This window comes from Oncorhynchus masou, chromosome 28, assembly GCF_036934945.1.
Source record: "Oncorhynchus masou masou isolate Uvic2021 chromosome 28, UVic_Omas_1.1, whole genome shotgun sequence".
In the NCBI taxonomy this organism is placed as follows: Eukaryota; Metazoa; Chordata; class Actinopteri; order Salmoniformes; family Salmonidae; genus Oncorhynchus; species Oncorhynchus masou.
The window spans coordinates 44,312,600-44,334,836 of record NC_088239.1 but is presented as its reverse complement, the minus strand read 5'-3'; the positions used below and the strand labels follow the sequence as shown (position 1 = coordinate 44,334,836).

General features: G+C 42.5%; 1 protein-coding gene across 3 annotated transcripts in view; it reads left to right on the top strand.

Moving 5' to 3' along the window:
• LOC135517648 (spindlin-W) overlaps positions 1–22,237 on the top strand; it is a 32,375-nt gene continuing 10,138 nt past the window's right edge. The window contains exons 1-3 of one of the 3 annotated variants that reach the window (XM_064942147.1): positions 1–192; positions 4,499–4,558; positions 5,104–5,229. In XM_064942147.1, the coding sequence (XP_064798219.1) occupies positions 5,175–5,229 (55 nt within the window). In that variant the 5' untranslated portion in view covers positions 1–192; positions 4,499–4,558; positions 5,104–5,174. Of the gene's footprint in view, positions 193–4,498; positions 5,230–22,237 lie in introns of those variants that run through there. The other 2 variants (XM_064942146.1, XM_064942148.1) reach the window with 2 other exon arrangements.

Here is a 22,237-nt window from a genome sequence, read left to right as displayed (position 1 = left end):
ATTTTGCAGGAAGATGGAATTTACTGCGCCAATTGTTTCTCGTGCTGTAACACTATTTGGCAGCGGAAGAAGAGGGGAAGGTTTTTGGCCATAGAATCGGTGTTGCCATCAAACGGAGACTGGCTTGGCACAGGGGACAAACGGGAGACGAAAATATCCTTCATATCTTGCTATAATTTCACAATAAAGCGGGTAAGATATCCCGACAGACAAACATCTATTGTCAGACAGGAAGCCAACCACAAATATGAATTCGAAAAGGGCTCTATGCGCGCGTAACATGGGTTTTCAAAATTGGGGTGGGAAGTAGGCTGGTTTGAGTCATTTTTGTTGTCATTTGAAAATGTGTTTCTTGTCAGCCAGAGTACAGTACATCCTTTGTTCGACTGTGCCGTTAATAGTAATGCAATATGGCTGACATTGGCTGCTGCAGCCACTAACGTTAGCTATAGTGTAGCTAATTGTGCGCTGTTTTCAGACTGCATTTTTCTTACCATTTCAAGACCATGACCATGTTTACATGCGCACTGTATTCCTGATAGTAGCTCATATCCCGCTTAAAGTCAATTTAGGCTTGATCCCAAAATGTAGTCGGAGGCTTGGTATGGAGGGCGTGACGCAATTGCGTAGTCATGCAGAGGCAAGACAAACTCTGTACCGCATCGCCTTGCCCTTCCGAACTATGCGGAGGGCTCCGTATAAGACCGCATCGACGTGATTGGTTGACGGTAGGTGGGGGCGGTACATCCTGTATAAACACTAACTTCCCCGACAACTTCCTTCACAATTGCTCTGCTCTGCTAAGCGCAAGAAGTATGAAAGCCTTGACATCTGCGGAGGCTGCATCTCAGTAAATGTTGAACTGCCACAGATGTCGGATTGACCAATCAGAGCCTTTTAAGGTCATATTCGGGATAAACTGTTGACATGAACCTTTGATATACTGTTTATATTAACCCGTGATATCCTGATCATGAGTATCCCTGTAACCATGAATAAACATAATTTTCCTAATTTAAGTATATGGGTTAAATTGAATAGTAACTGATATATGGACACTGACTGTTGGCCTATAACCTCTCACATGTAACGTACTATAACATGAACTCCTGCTGATTAATCCATTTCTTGCAGAGGAATTATATTAACAATTGTTAATTTTGTCTTGGGAACAGGAGTGGAGAAATATATATATATTTTTCTTTCAGTACCTCTTGACAAAATGTGAATGAGTGTGTAATGTGTAATCATTGACACTGTTTATGCAAGCAGACAGTATTTCAAATCAAATGTTATTGGCCACATACACATATTTAGCAGATGTTATTGAGGGTGTAGTGAAATGCTTGTGTTCCTAGCTCCAACAGTGCGGTAATATATAAAACAATTCACAACAATACACACATCTAAAAGTAAAAGAAGGGACTTTAGAAATATATAAATATTAGATTGAGCAATGTCGGAGAGGCATTGACTAAAATATAGTAGAATAGAATACAGTATATACATATGAGATGAGTAAAGCAGTATGTAAACATTATTTAAACATTATTAAGACTAGTGTTCCATTATTAAAGTGGCCAGTGATTCCAAGTCTATGTATATAGTGCAGCAGCCTCTAAGGTGCAGGGTTGCGAAGCCGGCTAGTGATGGCTATTTAACAGTCTGATGGCCTTGAGATAGAAGCTGTTTTTCAGTCTCTCGGTTCCAACTTTGATGCACCTGTACTGACCTGCCCTTCTGGATGATAGATGTGTGAACAGGCCGTGGCTCGGGTGGTTGATGTCCTTGATGATATATTTGGCCTTCCTGTGACATTGGGTGCTGTAGGTGTCCGGGAGGGGCTTTGGTGACAAAACAGATTGCACTGTGATAGACTACTTCCAGTTTACTAGTAGACTGTTGGAGGCTATTTTGTAAATGACATCGCCAAAGTCAAGGATCAGTAGGATAGTCCGTTTTACGAGGGTATTTTGGCAGCATGAGTGAAGGAGGCTTTGTTTGCAAAATAAGAATCTGATTCTAGATTTAATTTGAATTGGAGATGCTTAATGTGAGTCTGGAATGAGAGTTTACAGTCTAACCAGACACTTAGGTATTTGTAGTTGTCCACATATTCTAAGTCAGAACATTCCAGAGTAGTGATGCTAGTCGGGCGGGCGGGTGCGGGCAGGAATCGGTTGAAGAGCAAGCATTTTGTTTTCCTAGCATTTAAAAGCAGTTGAAGGCCATGGAATGAGTGTTGTCTGGCATTGAAGCTCGTTTGGAGGTTTGTTAACACAGTGTCCAAAGAAGGGCCAGATGTATACAAAATGGTGTCGTCTGCGTAGAGGTGGATCAGAGAATCACCAGCAGCAAGAGCGAAATCATTGATATATATACAGAGAAAAGAGTCGGCCCTAGAATTGAACCCTGTGGCACCCCCATAGAGACTGCCAGAGGTCCAGACAACAGGCCCTCTGCCCTGAACTCTATCTGAGAAGTAGTTGGTGAACCAGGTGAGAAACCAAGGCTATTGAGTCTGCCGATAAGAATGCAGTGATTGACAGAGTCGAAAGCCTTGGCCAGGTCGATGAAGGCGGCTGCACAGTACTGTCTTTTATTGATGGCAGTTATGATATCGTTTAGGGACCTTGAGCGCGGCTGAGGTGCACCCACGACCTGCTCGGAAACCAGATTGCATAGTGCACAGATTGCATAGAAACCAGATTGCATGATCTGTATGTTAACTTGGCTTTCGAAGATTGTGTGTCTCCAACTTTTGGGGGGGAGGGGGGGGGGTGACCGCGGCAGCTTTCCAATCTTTGGGGATCTCAAATGACACAAAAGAGAGGTTGAACAGCCTAGTAATAGGGGTTGCAACAATTTTGGCGGATAATTTTAGAAAGAGAGGGTCCAGATTGTCTAATCCAGTTGATTTGTAGTGATCTAGATTTTGCCGCTCTTTCAGAACATCAGCTGTCTGGATTTGGGGGAAGGAGAATCAGGGGGTGCAGAGCTGTTGGCCGGGGTAGGGGTAGCCAGGTGGAAAGCATGGCCAGCTGTAGAAAAATGCTTATTGAAATTATCAATTATCGTGGAATCGGTGGTGACAGTGTTTCCTAGCCTCAGTGTAGTGGGCAGCAGGGAGGAGGTGCTCTTATTCTTCATGGACTTTACAGTGTCCCAAAACTTTTGGGATTTAGTGCTACAGGATGCAAAATTGTTTGAAAAAGCTAGCCTTAGCTTTCCTAACTGACTGTGTATATTTGTTCCTGACTTCCCTGAAAAGTTGCATATCGAGGGGGCTATTCGATGCTAATGCAGAACGCCACAGGATGTTTTTATGCTGGTCAAGGGCAGTCTCCTCTGAACAGTTGATGTTGAGATGTGTCTGTTACTAGAACTCTGAAGCATTTATTTGGGCTGCAATTTCTGAAGCTAGTAGCTATAATGAACTTATCCTCTGCAGCAGAGGTAACTCTTCATTTCTTGTGGCAGTCCTCATGAGAGCCAGTTTCATCATAGTGCTTGATAGTTTTTGGGACTGCACTTGAAGAAACTGACCTTCAAGTCTTACCTTCAAGTCTTAAAAGTAATGATGGATTTCTCTTTGCTTATTTGAGCTTTTCTTGCCATAATACGGTCTTGGTCTTTTACCAAATAGGGCTATCTTCTGTATACCAACCCTACCTTGTCACAACACAACTGATTGGCCCAAACACATTTAGAAGAAAAGAAATTCCACAAATGTACATTTAACAAGGCACACCTGTTAATTTAAATGCATTACAGGTGACTATCTTGGCATTTTCTCAACCAGCTTCATGAGATAGTCACCTGGAATGGTTGAGAAAATGCCAAGAGTGTGCAAAGCTGTCATCAAGGCAAAGGGTGGCTACTTTGAAGAATCTCAAATATAAAATATATTTTGATTTGTTTAACACTTTTTTGGTTACTGCATGATTCATACGTGTTATTTCATAGTTTTGATGTCTTTACTATTATTCTACAATATAGAAAATGGTACAAATAAAGAAAACCCCTGGAATGAGTAGGTGTGTCCAAACATTTGACTGGTACTGTACATCTTGATGATTTAGCCCACAATATTTGGAGTGTCTGCTTTGGTATGTAATGGATATGAAACACAATGTTCTCCTCTTTTTTGAGATTATGTGCAAAATTAGTCTTTTAAAAGTGACTCAATAGAATTAAGCAATAAGGCACGAGGGCGTGTGGTATATGGCCAATATACCATGGCTAAGGGTTGGTCTTAGGCACAACATAGAGTGCCTGGATGCAACCCTTAGCTGTGGTATATTGGCCATATACCACAAACCCCCAAGGTGCCTTATTGCTATTATAAACTGTTACCAATGTAATTAGAGCAGTAAAACTACATGTATTGTCATACACATGCTATACGGTCTGATATAGCACGGCTGTCAGCCAATCAGCATTCAGGGCTCGAACCACCCAATTTATAATCACCTTTATAATTTATTTTGGTTTGCAGGTCTTCGCAGAGACCTGACGTGACCGTCATCCCTGAACAGAGCCATCCGCCTGCTCCGAAGTCAGTCCTTAACCATCATTGGGCAATCTGGGTTGAATATTATAACCAGTCCCTATCCCTTTTTTCAGCTTTCACTGGGTATCATAGATAGACACTTTACTTTTTAACTCCCTCCCTCCCACTGGGCAAAAACTGGTTGAATAAAAGTTGTTTCCTCATCATTTCAACCCCCAAAACAGAATATGTTGACGTTGAATCAACGTGGAGAAATAATTGGATTTGCAAAAAGTCATCAACATAAGGGCATTTCGTAATTTTTTTCACCTAACTTTTAACCTAAATCCAATGACATGGTGACATTTTTTTTGTTGATTTCATGTTCGTTGACAACTCAACCAAATGCAAATCAAAACTAGATGTTGAACTGACGTCTGTGCCCAGTGGGCAGTTTCCATTTTCTGAATTGGTTGCCATATAGATTTTCACTTTCTCACTTCCTCTGACTGGACCCACTGGATTCTATTAAGATTTATTCCCTGGCTGTTGTCCATCTCTCTGGGCTATAACATAAATCATTAATGTTTTCATTACGTTCATATTTTTAGACCCCAGACTTGGTACCATAGATATTTTCACCCTAGTCTGGCAGCTAGGCTGCTCCCCTATATGCTGATGAATGAAGACCCCATTCAGGAAGAGCGCGCCGGGCCAGAGATCCAGAGCTGATGCAGGTTAGTTTGGCTTTAATCAGGCTCTTTATAGATGTGTTTGTCTGCATCCCAAATGGCATCCCATTCCCTTTATTACTTACTTTGGGAGCATAGGCCATCAATGACTCCTCTCCATCGTACTCTGTTCTAGTGTTGTATGGTAAGCTGAAATGTCTGTACTTTTTTATACTAGAACATGAGAAACGGTTCAGTAATAGAATTTGTAATACTGTATTACTTTTGGTACTTCTGTCAAATGCCTCATGTCGTCTACTGATTTGAAAGAGGATCAAGTCTGTCTATCGAGGTGCCCTTATAGCGCGAGAGCACCGTGCCTGCTCCACTTACTCATTGCTAGCTCTAGCCTATCCTGAGGAACCACTGAACTCACTGAAGTCTGGGCTGCATCATGTTAGCTCCACACTCATGTCTTCACAGAAGTTAGCACACTTGAATAATGCAAAACGGCATTTAGAAATGTTGTAACTGTTTTGCAAACTGTATTTGACAATGGCATTACAGGCGAGAGCACTTTACAATACAATATTGAAGATACCGGTAGCTTCCAGCTTTGTAGGCTAACTTCCCTTGCTATATGCTGAAGCTCACATCAATTCACAACCCTAGTACTTAGTTTGTGATAATATGCCATACATAATGCAAAATATAGCTGATTTCAAAGCTGATTGTCAACACAAACCATAGCTACAGTCATTGCCCAAAACTTTATTCACTGTCTCCCTCGCCTGCTGCGCTAGGTTACGTCTTTCCTGTCTCTCTCACTGTGTGTGTGAATGTACCACCTCAAGGCTTACTATAAAGCAGGTGACAGCTCACCTTATTTGGTAATGGTCTCTGTAAGTGGAGTGTGCCAATATATTTTTGCATGATGCTTCCTTGACTAGACTTCTGACATTAACCAAAATTCAAAAGGCAGTAAGGCACATTTCCTCATATGACCAAATTCAACATTCTTTCTTACGCTTTCATACACATCTATGTGCTTTTACGAAGAAAAAAAAATATAGGCTATGAGGATTATACCTTTTTATATTCATTGCTACATCCATCGTAATAAGAAATAGATGACAATGGTAGTCATCTCGATTCCTTGTATTTTTTCTCAACTACTATGACTGATAGGTGGCGCAGTCCGCTAGGACAGTTGGCTCATAGTTCAATAGATGGGTTAGCTGACAACGTCACGAAAACTTTATGCACGCTTCCGTGGGGCAGAAGTCAGCATGTTGTTGTGATTTTGGATGGCCAGATTCCTAAAAAGAATGACAAGAAACTGCCATGTGTGGAATCATAAGTGGCTCGTTTCATCTTGTTCTTGATTACTAAAGCTGTGTTCGAATATCAATACTAACATACTGTATACTACATACTTAATGAGGATATATTACATACTATTAGTTAATTTTAGTATACTGTCAACTAACGGTATCCTTTCAGTTGATGTATTAGGCTTCGGCTGTCTACCTGAAGTTGATGCTGTTGCTATGCAACCTATTGCTAGTTCCGGGTGTGTTCATAAATTCAATCCAGAGCGTTGTCAGATTGTCTATTTGCAAATTCAGAATGTTTCGCTCTTGGAGCGTACACTGGATGCTCTGACCGAAGAGTAGGGTTGATCCGAGCGAGTGTTCTCACCTCACAATGGTAGTCAAGCACCCAAGCTAACGTTGGCTATCTTGCTAGCTACTTCCAGACACAAATGAGAGAACACCTCACTCTGACCATTTTACTCACCCTAGCAGAGCTGGTTAGGCTGTTTTAATTTTATCCAGGGCGTTGGTGACTAACTGTGCTGCTGGCAACAATTTAATTACGCTTGTTTTTGAAGAAGTTTACTGACACTGGCCATATTCAATAGGCGTTGAGCGTTTGTAAAATCCTTCAGTAATTCTGCGCTCTGGCACACTCAGACGAGAGTGCTCTGAAATCGGAGTAGATAGCCAAAATGAACTATATCCATTGAGAACTCACAACGACTATACCATTTAGCTAAGAATGACGTGAATAATCAAATCAATAAATATTTGGGTAGTTAGTTAGCATATAGTTAATATACTGCCTGGCAAGTTCATTGGAATAGTAGCCAACTAATGTTAAGTAACTAACATACCGATACATACTGTTGTAATGCTATGCGGTTCGTAAGGATAGCGTAACTAACAAATTGTCAGCCAACATACCATGTTACGTAACTTATTTAAAAGTCATTACTTTATTACATTGCTCAACATGTTCTTAAACATTTGTCATAATTAGTTAAAACAATGATTTTTGTATCCGCTCTCTTCAACTTCAGCTGCATATTTTCCGCCATTTTCTTCAAATCTGAAAACTTGTGAAACCACGCCCATTTTCTGAAGAATTTCATTATGAGCCCTAAAAGCACAGAAATAGTAACAACTGCTTGAATACTTCGTATTTTGGCGAAATTAGTATGACATCCGGGAACTTTTGGAATACTAACTATATCCATACTATGACCAAAAAGCATACTACATACTCAATTTACGTCACAAATAGTACAGTTAGTGTAGTTGGTATGAGTATTCGAATATAGATGTCTTGTTTTGACTGATTTCATATCAAAGCTAATATGGCTAAATTTCGCTTGCCAGATAACCAACACCTCTAACCATGTATTTGTGCAAATGTATTTATGTTTTAAATAAACATTGGAGACGACCTATACATGTCAACAACCTAAGCTAACCCCCTCTATTTCTTTCCAAGTAGTTGCGCGTGCCTTGGTTTTGTTGCTAAACAACCGACCCGTCTATGGTTGCTAGTTCTAACCCCACATGGGGTAGATATCTTATATTTTATCCTTTATTTACAATATTCATGCCTTGCCCACACACTTTGAATTCTGAAAAGTGAAAGCATACCTGTGAGAGAGGTCGCCCTGGTAGTAGTTTGTATGTAGCACCCACGACCAATCTGTGAGTTAATTTGACCATTGGGAAAAAGAGCTATTGCATAAACACTACAATGCGGGTTGGATTGAACTGACACCCCCCCCCCCCCCAATTGAGCCCCTAAATCGTAATTTTCAAGGGATGATTGTTCTTTTCTTTCCAACACAATAAATGTTAGTCCACATTTCAACGTTTTTTTTTTGCGCCACTTGGCAATAGGTGTCAGGAACTCAGGAACTAGGCGCCTTACCACTGGTTTCCACTAGTTACCACAGCCACAAAGTCATGTTGGCTATAGCATAACAATGAATGAAAACGAAAATTAGGCATAAGTTAGGGTTGTGTTAGGGAAAAGTTAGTGTGTTTATGTTTAAATTTTAATAAGATAAATTGTAGAATTAGGTGGCCTGTATGTCTTTGTGGCTGTGGTAACTTGTGACGACCCATACAGGGGGCAACTGTCCTCACTGCCCAGTGTCGTATTTGCTCGCAATGCACATAATTGTATTATCAGAGCGTGCCAGTGGACCTCTGGTAAGTAGGCTATGTTTTATTGAGAAAGTTTACCTTGGTAGGCCGTCATTGTAAATAAGAATTTGTTCTTAACGGCCTTGCCTAGTTAAATAAAAGGTAAGGTAAATACCCCCAAAATGAATATTTATGTGCAATTCTCCCAATCCACAACTTCTCAACTGAATTACTTTTTAATTTTACATTTTAAGGCGCAAAGGCTTAAATTGGGGTTGAGAGTTACCCTTTAAAGCGACAACGCACACTTTTATATATATATAAAAAAAGAGATTGCTTCTTCTATGCAAATGTCGTTGATCAGTAGGTTCAAATGTTTAATATATGAGTGCATTGGTCTCCCGTTTCACTGAAATTGTTTGCTTTTACTTTCTTTCTACCTTCCGAAAATACATCTCATCTGTGGTGACAACTGATATGTCCTCTCATTCAGTCTCGAACTAAGCATGTAACTGCATTGACAGTCATTGATTTACAAGTCATTTCGTATGCCGAACAACCCCAGGCAATATATTAGTCGCCTAGTCAAACTGCGCGCTGTTGGTCAGTGTGCGAAGCGAGAGGTAAAGCGGCCTATTCCTATTCCTTGCACATCTACGCATTGGCACCTCCAGCATTCAAATGTTTGTAAAATGGTTGCGTAATATTAGGCTTTATTCATTGAGTGGCAACCACTGTAATTGGTTATTGTTGTCAAATGCTGTTGGAAAATTGTGTTTTACCGGAATAAAATAAATCGACCAGAGACACATCTCTCATCTGGCTATAGCCTATATACAGTGTCTTCAGAAAGTATTCACACCCCTTGACTTTTTCCACATTTTGTCGTGTTCCATCCTGAAGTGAAAATTGATTAAATTGAGATTTTGTTTCACTGGACTACACACAATACCCCATAATGTCAAAGTGGAAATATGTTTTTAGAAATGTTTACAAATTAATAAAAAATGAAACCTGAAATGCCTTGAGTCAATAAGTATTCAACCCCTTTGTTATGGCAAGCCTAAATACGTTCAGGAGTAAAAAGTTGCTTAACAAGTCAATACGTTGCATGGACTCACTGTGTGAAATCATGTTAAACCCTATTATCATTGAATGACCACCCCATCTCCGTACCCCACACATACAATTATCAGTAAGGTCCCTCAGTCGAGCAGGGAATTTCAAACACAGATTCAACCACAAAGACCAGGGAGGTTTTCCAATGCCTTGCAAAGAAGGGCACCTAAAAAGCAGAAATTAAATATCACTTTGAGCATGGTGAAGTTATTCATTACACTGGATGGTGTATCAACACACCCTCTCACTACACAGACACAGGCGTCCTTCTTAACTCAGTTGTTGGAGAGGAATGAAACTGCTCAGGGATTTCACCATGAGGCAAATGGTGACTTTAAAACAGTGACTCGGTTTAATGCCTGTGAAAGGAGAAAACCGTGGATGGATACAATACACAATACAATACTAATGTAAATGACACAGCGAAATGAAGGAAGCCTCTACAGAATAAAAACTTTGTCCTTAATTTAAAGCATTATGTTTGGGGCAAATCCAATAGATCACTTAGTACCACTCTTCATATTTTCAAGAATGGTACTGGCTGCATCATGTTATGGATATGCTAATTGCTGCCAAAGGTGATTCTTACATGTATTGACTTGGGGTTGAATGTAATTAAGATATATTAGTGTTTTATTTTTCATGTATTTTCTTAAAAATGTTCTTCCACTTTGACAGAGTATTTTGTGTAGATCGTTGACAAAACAATTACAGTTAAATACATTTTAATCCCACCTTAACACTGGAAAAAGTCAATGGGTGACACAGCAGTCGGATTTGAGCTAGCCACACTGTTTTTTTACAAACACAGTTCTTACAAAGTTATGTCCTGAATGTGACCAGTTTATTTTTGGATGCAGTAGCGACAGCATACGCAATCATCCAAACCAGAAAATGTAGGCTACATTAGTGGATGCCAATTTAAGGCAGCCCTAACACCTCTCCGATTCAGAGGGGTTGGGTTAAATGCGGAAGACACATTTCAAGGCATGCAGTTGTACAACTGACTAGGTATGACACAAGTAATTCTTCCAACAATTATTTACAGATAGATTATTGATTTTATAATTAATTCACTGTATCACAATTCCAGTGGGTCAGAAGTTTACATACACTAAGTTGGCTGTGCCTTTAAACAGCTTGGAAAATATAGAAAATTATGTCATTGCTTTAGAAGCTTCTGATAGGCTAATTGACATAATTTTAGTCAATTGGAGGTGTACCTGTGGATGTATTTCAAGGCCGACCTTCAAACTCAGTGCCTCTTTGCTTGACATCATGGGAAAATCAAAAAGAAATCAGCCAAGACCTCAGAAAGGAAATTGTAGACCTCCACAAGTCTGGTTCATTCTTGGTAGCAATTTCCAAACGCCTGAAGGTACCAAGTTCATCTGTACAAACAATAGTACCCAAGAATAAACACCATGGGACCACGCAGCTGTCATACCGCTCAGGAAGGAGACGCATTCTGTCTCCTAGAGATGAACGCACTTTGGTGTGAAAAGTGCAAATCAATCCCAGAACTACAGCAAAGGACCTTGTGAAGATGCGGGAGGACACAGGTACAAAAGTATCTATATCCACAGTAAAACGAGTCCTATATCGACACAACCTGGAAAGGCCGCTCAGCAAGGAAGAAGCCACTGCTTCAAAACCACCATAAAAAGGCTAGACTATGGTTTGCAACTGCACATGGGGACAAATACTTTTTGGAGAAATGTCCTCTGATCTGATGAAACAAAAATAGAACTGTTTGGCCATAATGACCACTGTTAAGATTGAAGGAAAAAGAGGGAGGCTTGCAAGCCGAAGAGCACCATCCAACCGTGAAGCACTGGTGTGGCAGCATCATGTTGTGCGGGTGCTTTGCTGCAGGAAGGACTGGTGCACTTAACAAAATAGATGGCATCATGAGGAAGACAAATGTTGCTTCAATATATGCACATCATCTCAAGACATTAAAGCTTGTAAGTTAAAGCTTGGTCTCAAATGTGTCTTCCAAATGGACAATGACCCCAAGCATACTTCCAAAGTTGTGTCAAAATGGCTTAAGGGCAACAAAGTCAAGGTATTGGAGTAGCCATCACAAAGCCCTGACCTCAATCGTATCGAAAATTTGTGGGCAGAATTGAAAACGCATGTGTGAGTGTTACGCCCCTGAAAACGGGAGAAATAATCACGAGAGTGATACGGTGTTGTATTCTCAATTCAACGTTTAGTGTCATGAGAAAAGACCGCGATTTTCCCCAGGAATATGGGTGGAGACCAGAGCAATCGATCTCCGGCTCATAGATTAAGAGCATTTCGTAGATCACAGGTTAACACTTTTAGGCACTACAAAATAAAGTAATCAATATAACGTTTACACATTACTCTCACAATTCGTACACTTTGACAGATTTGAACTTTAACACAATTATATGAATGTTATCAATCTCTATCAACTAATACTGAATGCATATTTTTAACCTTAGATGTTTTAAGATCCTCACATACTATGAATTTACTAATACTTTTTAATGTACAACAGGCTATGAATATTTCCTTTAACCTGTCACATGAGCAAGCAGGGCTACAAACTTGTCTCAGTTACTCCAGCACTGTCAGGCAGAATGGGCCATAATTCACCAAATTTATTGTGGGAAGCTTGTGGAAGGCTACCCAAAACGTTTGACCCAAGTTAAACCATTTTAAGGGCAATGCTACCAAATACTAATTGAGTGTATGTAAACTTCTGACCCACTGGGAATGTGATGAAAGAAATAAAAGCTTATATAAATCATTCTCTCTCCTATTATTCTGACATTTCACATTCTTAAAATAAGGTGGTGATCCTAACTGAATTAAGACAGGGAATTTTTACTTGGATTAAATGTCAGGAATTGTGAGTAAATGTATTTGGCTAAGGTGTATGTAAACTTCCGACTTCAACTGTACATACATAATGTATGCTACAGTAGAAACAACACGAATTACAGAAAATAAGGCACTTACTTTGAAAGGAACGCACACATGTCCAGTTATTATTCGTAAGGAAAATAACAAGTAAGGCATTGCAAGCGCAAGCCAGAAAATGTTCCAATTCGTGTAAAACCGTGCAAATGTCTGCATACTTGATCTGCAGAAGCATTGGTGAAGTGCTTGGGCTGTCCTCGAAGAGGCTCAGTATAGCCTCAAACATAAATTGTCCGCAACACTGAAATGGGCTACTTCAATGTGAATTAATGAGGTGGAACACACCTCAATTCAAACTGATGTTATAAAAAAAACATTGACAAGTTGAAACAGCCTATCGATAATTAACAGGCAGCGCGTGTTCACTGTCCTGTTGCGTCACGAGCGCATTTTGGGGCGAACTTTATATATTTGGAACTCACATGTGAAAAGGTTTTAAACATTTGATTTTTGTTTGGTACATTTTGTCATCTCAACCAATGCCATGTAGTAAAATGGTAATGTAGTTTTCATTATAGGACTCCCATATTTTTTGAAACACGCATTCAAAGATGGTTGAAAACCAGGAGATGAACATTAGCAAAACCGAACCTCATTTACCACAATTTGTTTTTACTAGTTGTGTATAAAATTGGGAAAATATAAGGTTGTAACATGTTGTTGACTTCTAAAACATAATTTGAGAATAATTAAATTACTCATATTTTGGTTTAGCAATTTTAGGAACTCTTTAAAAATATGAACTGCCGGGTGGTTAGTTGCCCATTTAAAGGAATGCTAAACTCAGCAAAAAAATTATAATTTAAAAAATCATAAGTAACCGTCAGCATTAAGTACTGCAGTGCATCTCCTCCTCATGGACTGCACCAGATTTGCAAATTCTTGCTGTGAGATGTTACCCCACTCTTCCACCAAGGCACCTGCAAGTTTCCTCACCCTCCGATCCAACAGGTCCCAGACAGATCATCATGCACAGAACAATCAGTATGGCTGGTGGCATTGTCATGCTGGAGGATCATGTCAGGATGAGCCTGCAGGAAGGGTACCACATGAGGGAGGAGGATGTCTTCCCTGTAACTCACATCGTTGAGATTGCCTGCAATGACAACAAGCTCAGTCCGATGATGCTGTGACACACCGCCCCAGACCATGACGGACCCTCCACCTCCAAATCGATCCTGCTCCAGAGTACAGGCCTCGGTGTAACGCTCATTCTTTCGACGATAAATACGAATCCGACCATCACCCCTGGTGAGACAAAATCGTGACTCGTCAGTGAAGAGCAGTTTTTGCCAGTCCTATCTGGTCCAGCGACTGTGGGTTTTTGCCCATAGGCGACATTGTTGCAGGTGATGTCTGGTGAGGACCTGCCTTACAACAGGCCTACAAGCCCTCAGTCCAGCCTCTCTCAGCCTATTGCGGACAGTCTGAGCACTGATGGAGGGAATGTGCGTTTCTGGTGTAACTCGGGCAGTTGTTGTTGCCATCCAGTACCTGTCCCGCAGGTTTGATGTTCAGATGTACCAATCCTGTGCAGGTGTTGTTACACGTGGTCTGCCACTGCGAGGACGATCAGCTGTCCGTCCTGTCTCCCTGTAACGCTGTCTTAGGCGTCTCGCAGTACAGACATTGCAATTTATTGCCCTGGCCACATCTGCAGTCCTCATGGCTACTTGCAGCATGTCTAAGGCATATTCATGCAGAGGAGCGGGGACCCTGTGCATCATTTTGGTGTTTTTCAAAGTCAGTAGAAAGGCCTCTTTAGTGTCCTAAGTTTTCATAACTGTGACCTTAATTGCCTACCGTCTGTAAGCTGTTCATGTCTTAACGACCATTCCACAGGTGCATATTCGTTTAATTGTTTATGGTTCATTGAACAAGTATGGAAAACAGTGTTTAAACCCTTTACAATGAAGATCTGTGAAGTTATTTGGATTTTTACAAATTATCTGTGAGGGACGGGGTCCTTAAAGGGGCGTTGAGTTTATTAAGTCAAAGCTAGTGATAATGGACAATCGAAAAATATTATGGGATGTCTTTATGCAAATATGTGTATTTTTAAATCCATATCATTATTTACTGTTATCTACAATATGTTTCACAATATCATTCAGCACATTTAATTTTCTAAGCATATAAACTGTAAACAAATGAATTTACATGCATTTTATTATTCATATATAATTAATTTAATATTCATATTTTGACATATCATTTTTTAAATATTTGATATCAGTCCCCATTTAACTAGGCCTATCTTCCATTACTAGTAAATGAAGCAGACATAATGTAAATTCATGTATAGTTTTTTTTCGATGATTTACAAATTCCAATACAAAATTAGTTTAGTCTAATTGGGCAACTCAAACAGCTGGTTGCGATATTTCAAATCAAATTTTATTGGTCACATACACATATTTAGCAGATGTTATTGTGGGTGTAGGGAAATGCTTTTCTATGCATTTATCTATCAACTTTTAAATTATGTAAACAACAATTCTTTACTTATGGCATATACTGAGGCCAAATACACATATTTTGCAGCATTTGTTTGTTTATATTTTTTGTTGGTGTGCCAGTTACAGCATTAAACAATTTGTGTATATGGTCATTTTTAGATATAAAGTTTATTATTTCATAATCAGGACAGCAATCAGTTTTGCGAGCAGCACCGCATGGTTGACGCAAGAGATCCTCACTCCTTCAACACTACCAAATGATCAAAAACATTAATTTTGAGACAGGGGTGAAATCCAAATTTGTGCTATATTCAGTATTCATTGTAATAGCTGCCATGGCTATTATATTGATACATTACTAACTCAAACACTTTCAATCTGGAAAAAGGAGAAGTGGTTGATGGTGATTAAATTATGTGAAATAAAAGGCATATATTGCCCCCCAATCTGATAGTGGGGTGGTAGAGGCCTGCTAGTCTCCCTTATGGCTCAGCTCAGGTGATTACATACACCATAGACACACAGTGCATTCGGAAAGTATTCAAACCCCTTGACTTTTTCCACATTTTGTTACGTTACAGCCTAATTCTAAAATTGATTAAATAGTATTTTTCCCCCTCAGCAATCAACACACAATACCCCATAATGACATAGCAATGGGTCTGAATACTTATCTAAATAAGGTGTTTCTGTTTTTCATTTGTAAAAACTTAAAAAAAAACAGTTTTTGCTTTGTCATTATGGGGTATTTTGTGTAGACTGATTAGGATTTTATATATATATACAGTGGGGGGAACAAGTATTTGATACATTGCCGATTTTGCAGGTTTTCCTACTTACAAAGCATGTAGAGTTCTGTAAAAAAAATTATCATCGGTACACTAAAACAAAATTCCAGAAAATCACATTGTATGATTTTTAAGTAATTCATTTGCATTTTATTACATGACATAACTATTTGATCACCTACCAACCAGTTAGAATTCCGGCTCTCACAGACATATTAGTTTTTCTTTAAGAAGCCCTCCTGTTCTCATTACATTACATTTAAGTCAGTTAGCAGACGCTCTTATCCAGAGCGACTTACAAATTGGTGAATTCACCTTCTGACATCAGTGGAACAGCCACTTTACAATAGTGCATCTAAATCATTTAAGGGGGGGTGAGAAGGATTGCTTTATCCTATCCTAGGTATTCCTTGAAGAGGTGGGGTTTCAGGTGTCTCCGGAAGGTGGTGATTGACTCCGCTGTCCTGGCGTCGTGAGGGAGTTTGTTCCACCATTGGGGGCCAGAGCAGCGAACAGTTTTGACTGGGCTGAGCGGGAACTGTACTTCCTCAGTGGTAGGGAGGCGAGCAGGCCAGAGGTGGATGAACGCAGTGCCCTTGTTTGGGTGTAGGGCCTGATCAAAGCCTGGAGGTACTGCGGTGCCGTTCCCCTCACAGCTCCGTAGGCAAGCACCATGGTCTTGTAGCGGATGCGAGCTTCAACTGGAAGCCAGTGGAGAGAGCGGAGGAGCGGGGTGACGTGAGAGAACTTGGGAAGGTTGAACACCAGACGGGCTGCGGCGTTCTGGATGAGTTGTAGGGGTTTAATGGCACAGGCAGGGAGCCCAGCCAACAGCGAGTTGCAGTAATCCAGACGGGAGATGACAAGTGCCTGGATTAGGACCTGCGCCGCTTCCTGTGTGAGGCAGGGGCGTACTCTGCGGATGTTGTAGAGCATGAACCTACAGGAACGGGCCACCGCCTTGATGTTAGTTGAGAACGACAGGGTGTTGTCCAGGATCACGCCAAGGTTCTTAGCGCTCTGGGAGGAGGAAACAATGGAGTTGTCAACCGTGATGGCGAGATCATGGAACGGGCAGTCCTTCCCCGGGAGGAAGAGCAGCTCCGTCTTGCCGAGGTTCAGCTTGAGGTGGTGATCCGTCATCCACACTGATATGTCTGCCAGACATGCAGAGATGCGATTCGCCACCTGGTCATCAGAAGGGGGAAAGGAGAAGATTAATTGTGTGTCGTCTGCATAGCAATGATAGGAGAGACCATGTGAGGTTATGACAGAGCCAAGTGACTTGGTGTATAGCGAGAATAGGAGAGGGCCTAGAACAGAGCCCTGGGGGACACCAGTGGTGAGAGCGCGTGGCGAGGAGACAGATTCTCGCCACGCCACCTGGTAGGAGCGACCTGTCAGGTAGGGACGCAATCCAAGCGTGGGCCGCACCGAGATGCCCAACTCGGAGAGGGTGGAGAGGAGGATCTGATGGTTCACAGTGTCGAAGGCAGCCGATAGGTCTAGAAGGATGAGAGCAGAGGAGAGAGAGTTAGCTTTAGCAGTGCGGAGCGCCTCCGTGATACAGAGAAGAGCAGTCTCAGTTGAATGACTAGTCTTGAAACCTGACTGATTTGGATCAAGAAGGTCATTCTGAGAGAGATAGCGGGAGAGCTGGCCAAGGACGGCACGTTCAAGAGTTTTGGAGAGAAAAGAAAGAAGGGATACTGGTCTGTAGTTGTTGACATCGGAGGGATCGAGTGTAGGTTTTTTCAGAAGGGGTGCAACTCTCGCTCTCTTGAAGACGGAAGGGACGTAGCCAGCGGTCAGGGATGAGTTGATGAGCGAGGTGAGGTAAGGGAGAAGGTCTCCGGAAATGGTCTGGAGAAGAGAGGAGGGGATAGGGTCAAGCGGGCAGGTTGTTGGGCGGCCGGCCATAACAAGAAGCGAGATTTCATCTGGAGAGAGAGGGGAGAAAGAGGTCAGAGCACAGGGTAGGGCAGTGTGAGCAGAACCAGCGGTGTCGTTTGACTTAGCAAACGAGGATCGGATGTCGTCGACCTTCTTTTCAAAATGGTTGACGAAGTCATCTGCAGAGAGGGAGGAGGGGGGAGGAGGATTCAGGAGGGAGGAGAAGGTGGCAAAGAGCTTCCTAGGGTTAGAGGCAGATGCTTGGAATTTAGAGTGGAAGAAAGTGGCTTTAGCAGCAGAGACAGAGGAGGAAAATGTAGAGAGGAGGGAGTGAAAGGATGCCAGGTCCGCAGGGAGGCGAGTTTTCCTCCATTTCCGCTCGGCTGCCCGGAGCACTGTTCTGTGAGCTCGCAATGAGTCGTCGAGCCACGGAGCGGGAGGGGAGGACCGAGCCGGCCTGGAGGATAGGGGACATAGAGAGTCAAAGGATGCAGAAAGGGAAGAGAGGAGGGTTGAGGAGTCAGAATCAGGAGATAGGTTGGAGAAGGTATGAGCAGAGGGAAGAGATGATAGGATGGAAGAGGAGAGAGTAGCGGGGGAGAGAGAGCGAAGGTTGGGACGGCGCGATACCATCCGAGTAGGGGCAGTGTGGGAAGTGTTGGATGAGAGCGAGAGGGAAAAGGATACAAGGTAGTGGTCGGAGACTTGGAGGGGAGTTGCAATGAGGTTAGTGGAAGAACAGCATCTAGTAAAGATGAGGTCGAGCGTATTGCCTGCCTTGTGAGTAGGGAGGGGAGGTGAGAGGGTGAGGTCAAAAGAGGAGAGGAGTGGAAAGAAGGAGGCAGAGAGGAATGAGTCAAAGGTAGACGTGGGGAGGTTAAAGTCGCCCAGGGCTGTGAGAGGTGAGCCGTCCTCAGGAAAGGAGCTTATCAAGGCATCAAGCTCATTGATGAACTCTCCGAGGGAACCTGGAGGGCGATAAATGATAAGGATGTTAAGCTTGAAAGGGCTGGTAACTGTGACAGCATGGAATTCAAAGGAGGCGATAGACAGATGGGTAAGGGGAGAAAGAGAGAATGACCACTTGGGAGAGATGAGGATCCCGGTGCCACCACCCCGCTGACCAGAAGCTCTCGGGGTGTGCGAGAACACGTGGGCGGACGAAGAGAGAGCAGTAGGAGTAGCAGTGTTGTCTGTGGTGATCCATGTTTCCGTCAGTGCCAAGAAGTCGAGGGACTGGAGGGAGGCATAGGCTGAGATGAACTCTGCCTTGTTGGCCGCAGATCGGCAGTTCCAGAGGCTACCGGAGACCTGGAACTCCACGTGGGTCGTGCGCGCTGGGACCACCAGATTAGGGTGGCCGCGGCCACGCGGTGTGGAGCGTTTGTATGGTCTGTGCAGAGAGGAGAGAACAGGGATAGATAGACACATAGTTGACAGGCTACAGAAGAGGCTACGCTAATGCAAAGGAGATTGGAATGACAAGTGGACTACACTTATTGAATGTTCAGAACGTTAAGCTTACGTAGCAAGAATCTTATTGACTAAAATGATTGAAATGATACAGTACTGCTGGAGTAGGCTAGCTGGCAGTGGCTACGTTGTTGACACTACACTAATCAAGTCGTTCCGTCGAGTGTAATAGTTTCTACAGTGCTGCTATTCGGGGGCTAGCTGGCTAGCTAGCAGTGTTGATTACGTAACGTTACGTTAAAAGAACGACAATAGCTGGCTAGCTAACCTAGAAAATCGTTCCAGACTACACAATTGTCTTAGATACAAAGACGGCTATGTAGCTAGCTAGCTACGATCAAACAAATCAAACCGTTGTACTGTAATGAAGTGAAATGAAAATGTGATACTACCTGTGGAGCGAGGCGGAATGTTGACCGGGTTGTTGAAGTTCAATTCGGAAGACGTTGGCTAGCTGTTGGCTAGCTAGCTAGCAGTGACTCCTACGTTAAGGACGACAAATAGCTGGCTAGCTAACCTCGGTAAATTAAGATAATCACTCTAAGTCTATACACTCTAAACTACACAATTACCTTGGATACGAAGACAGCAAAGACAACTATGTAGCTAGCTAACACTACACTAATCGAGTCGTTGAGTGTAATAGTTTCTACAGTGCTAGTGGACGTTAGCTAGCTGCTGTGCTAGTGGACGTTAGCTAGCTGCTGGGCAGAAAGCAGTGTAGACTACGTTAGGACGACGAAATACGATAATTACACAATTATCTTTGATACAAAGACGGCTATGTAGCTAGCTAAGAAGAAATTGCTAAGATTAGACAAATCAAACCGTTGTACTATAATGAAATGTAATGAAAAGTTATACTACCTGCGGACCGAAGTGTAGATGCGACCGCTCGCTCCAACCCGGAACCGGAAAGGGTCCACTCATTGCCTATATTAACTGCACCTGTTTGAACTTGTTACCTGTATATTTGAACTTGTTACCTGTATAAAAGAGACCTGTCCACACACTCAATCAAACAGACTCCAACCTCTCCACAATGGCCTAGACCATATAATTGTAGACCTACACAAGGCTGGGATGGGCTACAGGACAATAGGCAAGCAGCTTGGTGAGAAGGCAACAACTGTTGGCGCAATTATTAGAAAATGGAAGAAGTTCAAGATGACGGTCAATCACCCTCTGTCTGGGGCGCCATGCAAGATCTCACCTTGTGGGGCATCAATGATCATGAGGAAGGTGAGGGATCAGCCCAGAACTACACGGCAGGACCTGGTCAATGACCTGAAGAGAGCTGGGACCACACTCAAAGAAAACCATTAGTAACACACTACACCATCATGGGTTAAAATCCTGCAGCGCACGCAAGGTTCCCCTGCTCAATCCAGTGCATGTCCAGGCCCGTCTGAAGTTTGCCAATGACCATCTGGATAATCCAGAGGAGGAATGGGAGAAGGTCATGTGGTCTGATGAGACAAAAATAGGGCTTTTTGGTCTAAACTCCACTCCCCGTGTTTGGAGGAAGAAGAAGGATGAGTACAACCCCAAGAACACCATCCCAACCGTGAAACATGGAGGTGTAAACATCATTCTTTGGGGATGCTTTTCTGCAAAGGGGACAGGATGACTGCACCGTATTGAGGGGAGGATGGATGGGGCCATATATTGCGAGATCTTGGCCAACTACCTCCTTCCCTCAGTAAGCGCATTGAAGATGGGTCGTGGCTGGGTCTTCCAGCATGACAACGACCCGAAACACACAGCCAGGGCAATTAAGGAGTGACTCCGTAAGAAGCATCTCAAGGTCCTGGAGTGGCCTAGCCAGACTCCAGACCTGAACCCAATAGAAAATCTTTGGAGGGAGCTGAAAGTCCGTATTGCCCAGCGACAGCCCCGAAACCTGAAGGATCTGGAGAAGATCTGTATGGAGGAGTGGGACAAAATCCCTGCTGCAGTGTGTGCAAATCTGGTCAAGAACTACAGGAAACATATGATCTCTGTAATTGCAAACAAAGGTTTCTGTACCAAATAATAAGTTCTGCTTTTCTGATGTATCAAATACTTATGTCATGGAATAAAATGTTTTGGCTGATTTCTTTTGATTTTCCAATGATGTCAAGTAAAGAGGCACTGAGTTTGAAGGTAGGCCTTGAACAGGTACACCTCCAATTGACTCAACTGATGTCAATTAGCCTTCTAAAGCCATGACATGGCTTCTCCGCTATGCAATCTGGTTTCAGAGCTGGTCATGGGTGCACCTCAGCCATGCTCAATGTTCTAAACGTCGTTATAACCGCCATCGATAAGAGACATTACTGTGCAGCCGTATTCATCGACCTGGCCAAGGCTTTCGACTCTGTCAGTCACCACATTCTTATTGGCAGACTCGACAGCCTTGGTTTCTCAAATGATTGCCTCGCCTGGTTTACCAACTACTTCTCTGATAGAGTTCAGTGTGTCAAATCGGAGGGCCTGTTGTCCGGACTTCTGGCAGTCTCTATGGGGGTGCCACAGCGTTCAATTCTCGGCCCGACGTTCTTCTCTGTATACATCAGTGATGTCGCTCTTGCTGCTGGTGATTCTCTGATCCACCTCTACTCAGACGACACCATTCTGTATATTTCTGGCCCCTCTTTGGACACTGTGTTAACTAACCTCCAGACGAGCTTCAATGCCATACAACTCTCCTTCCGTGGCCTCCAACTGCTCTTAAATGCAAGTACAACTAAATGCATGCTATTCAATCGATCACTGCCCGCACCTGCCCGCCCGTCCAGCATCACTACTCTGGACGGCTCTGACTTAGAATACGTGGACAACTATAAATAACTTGGTGTCTGGTTAGACTGTAAACTCTCCTTCCAGACTCACATTAAGCATTTCCAATCCAAAATTAAATCTAGAATCGGCTTCCTATATCGCAACAAAGCATCCT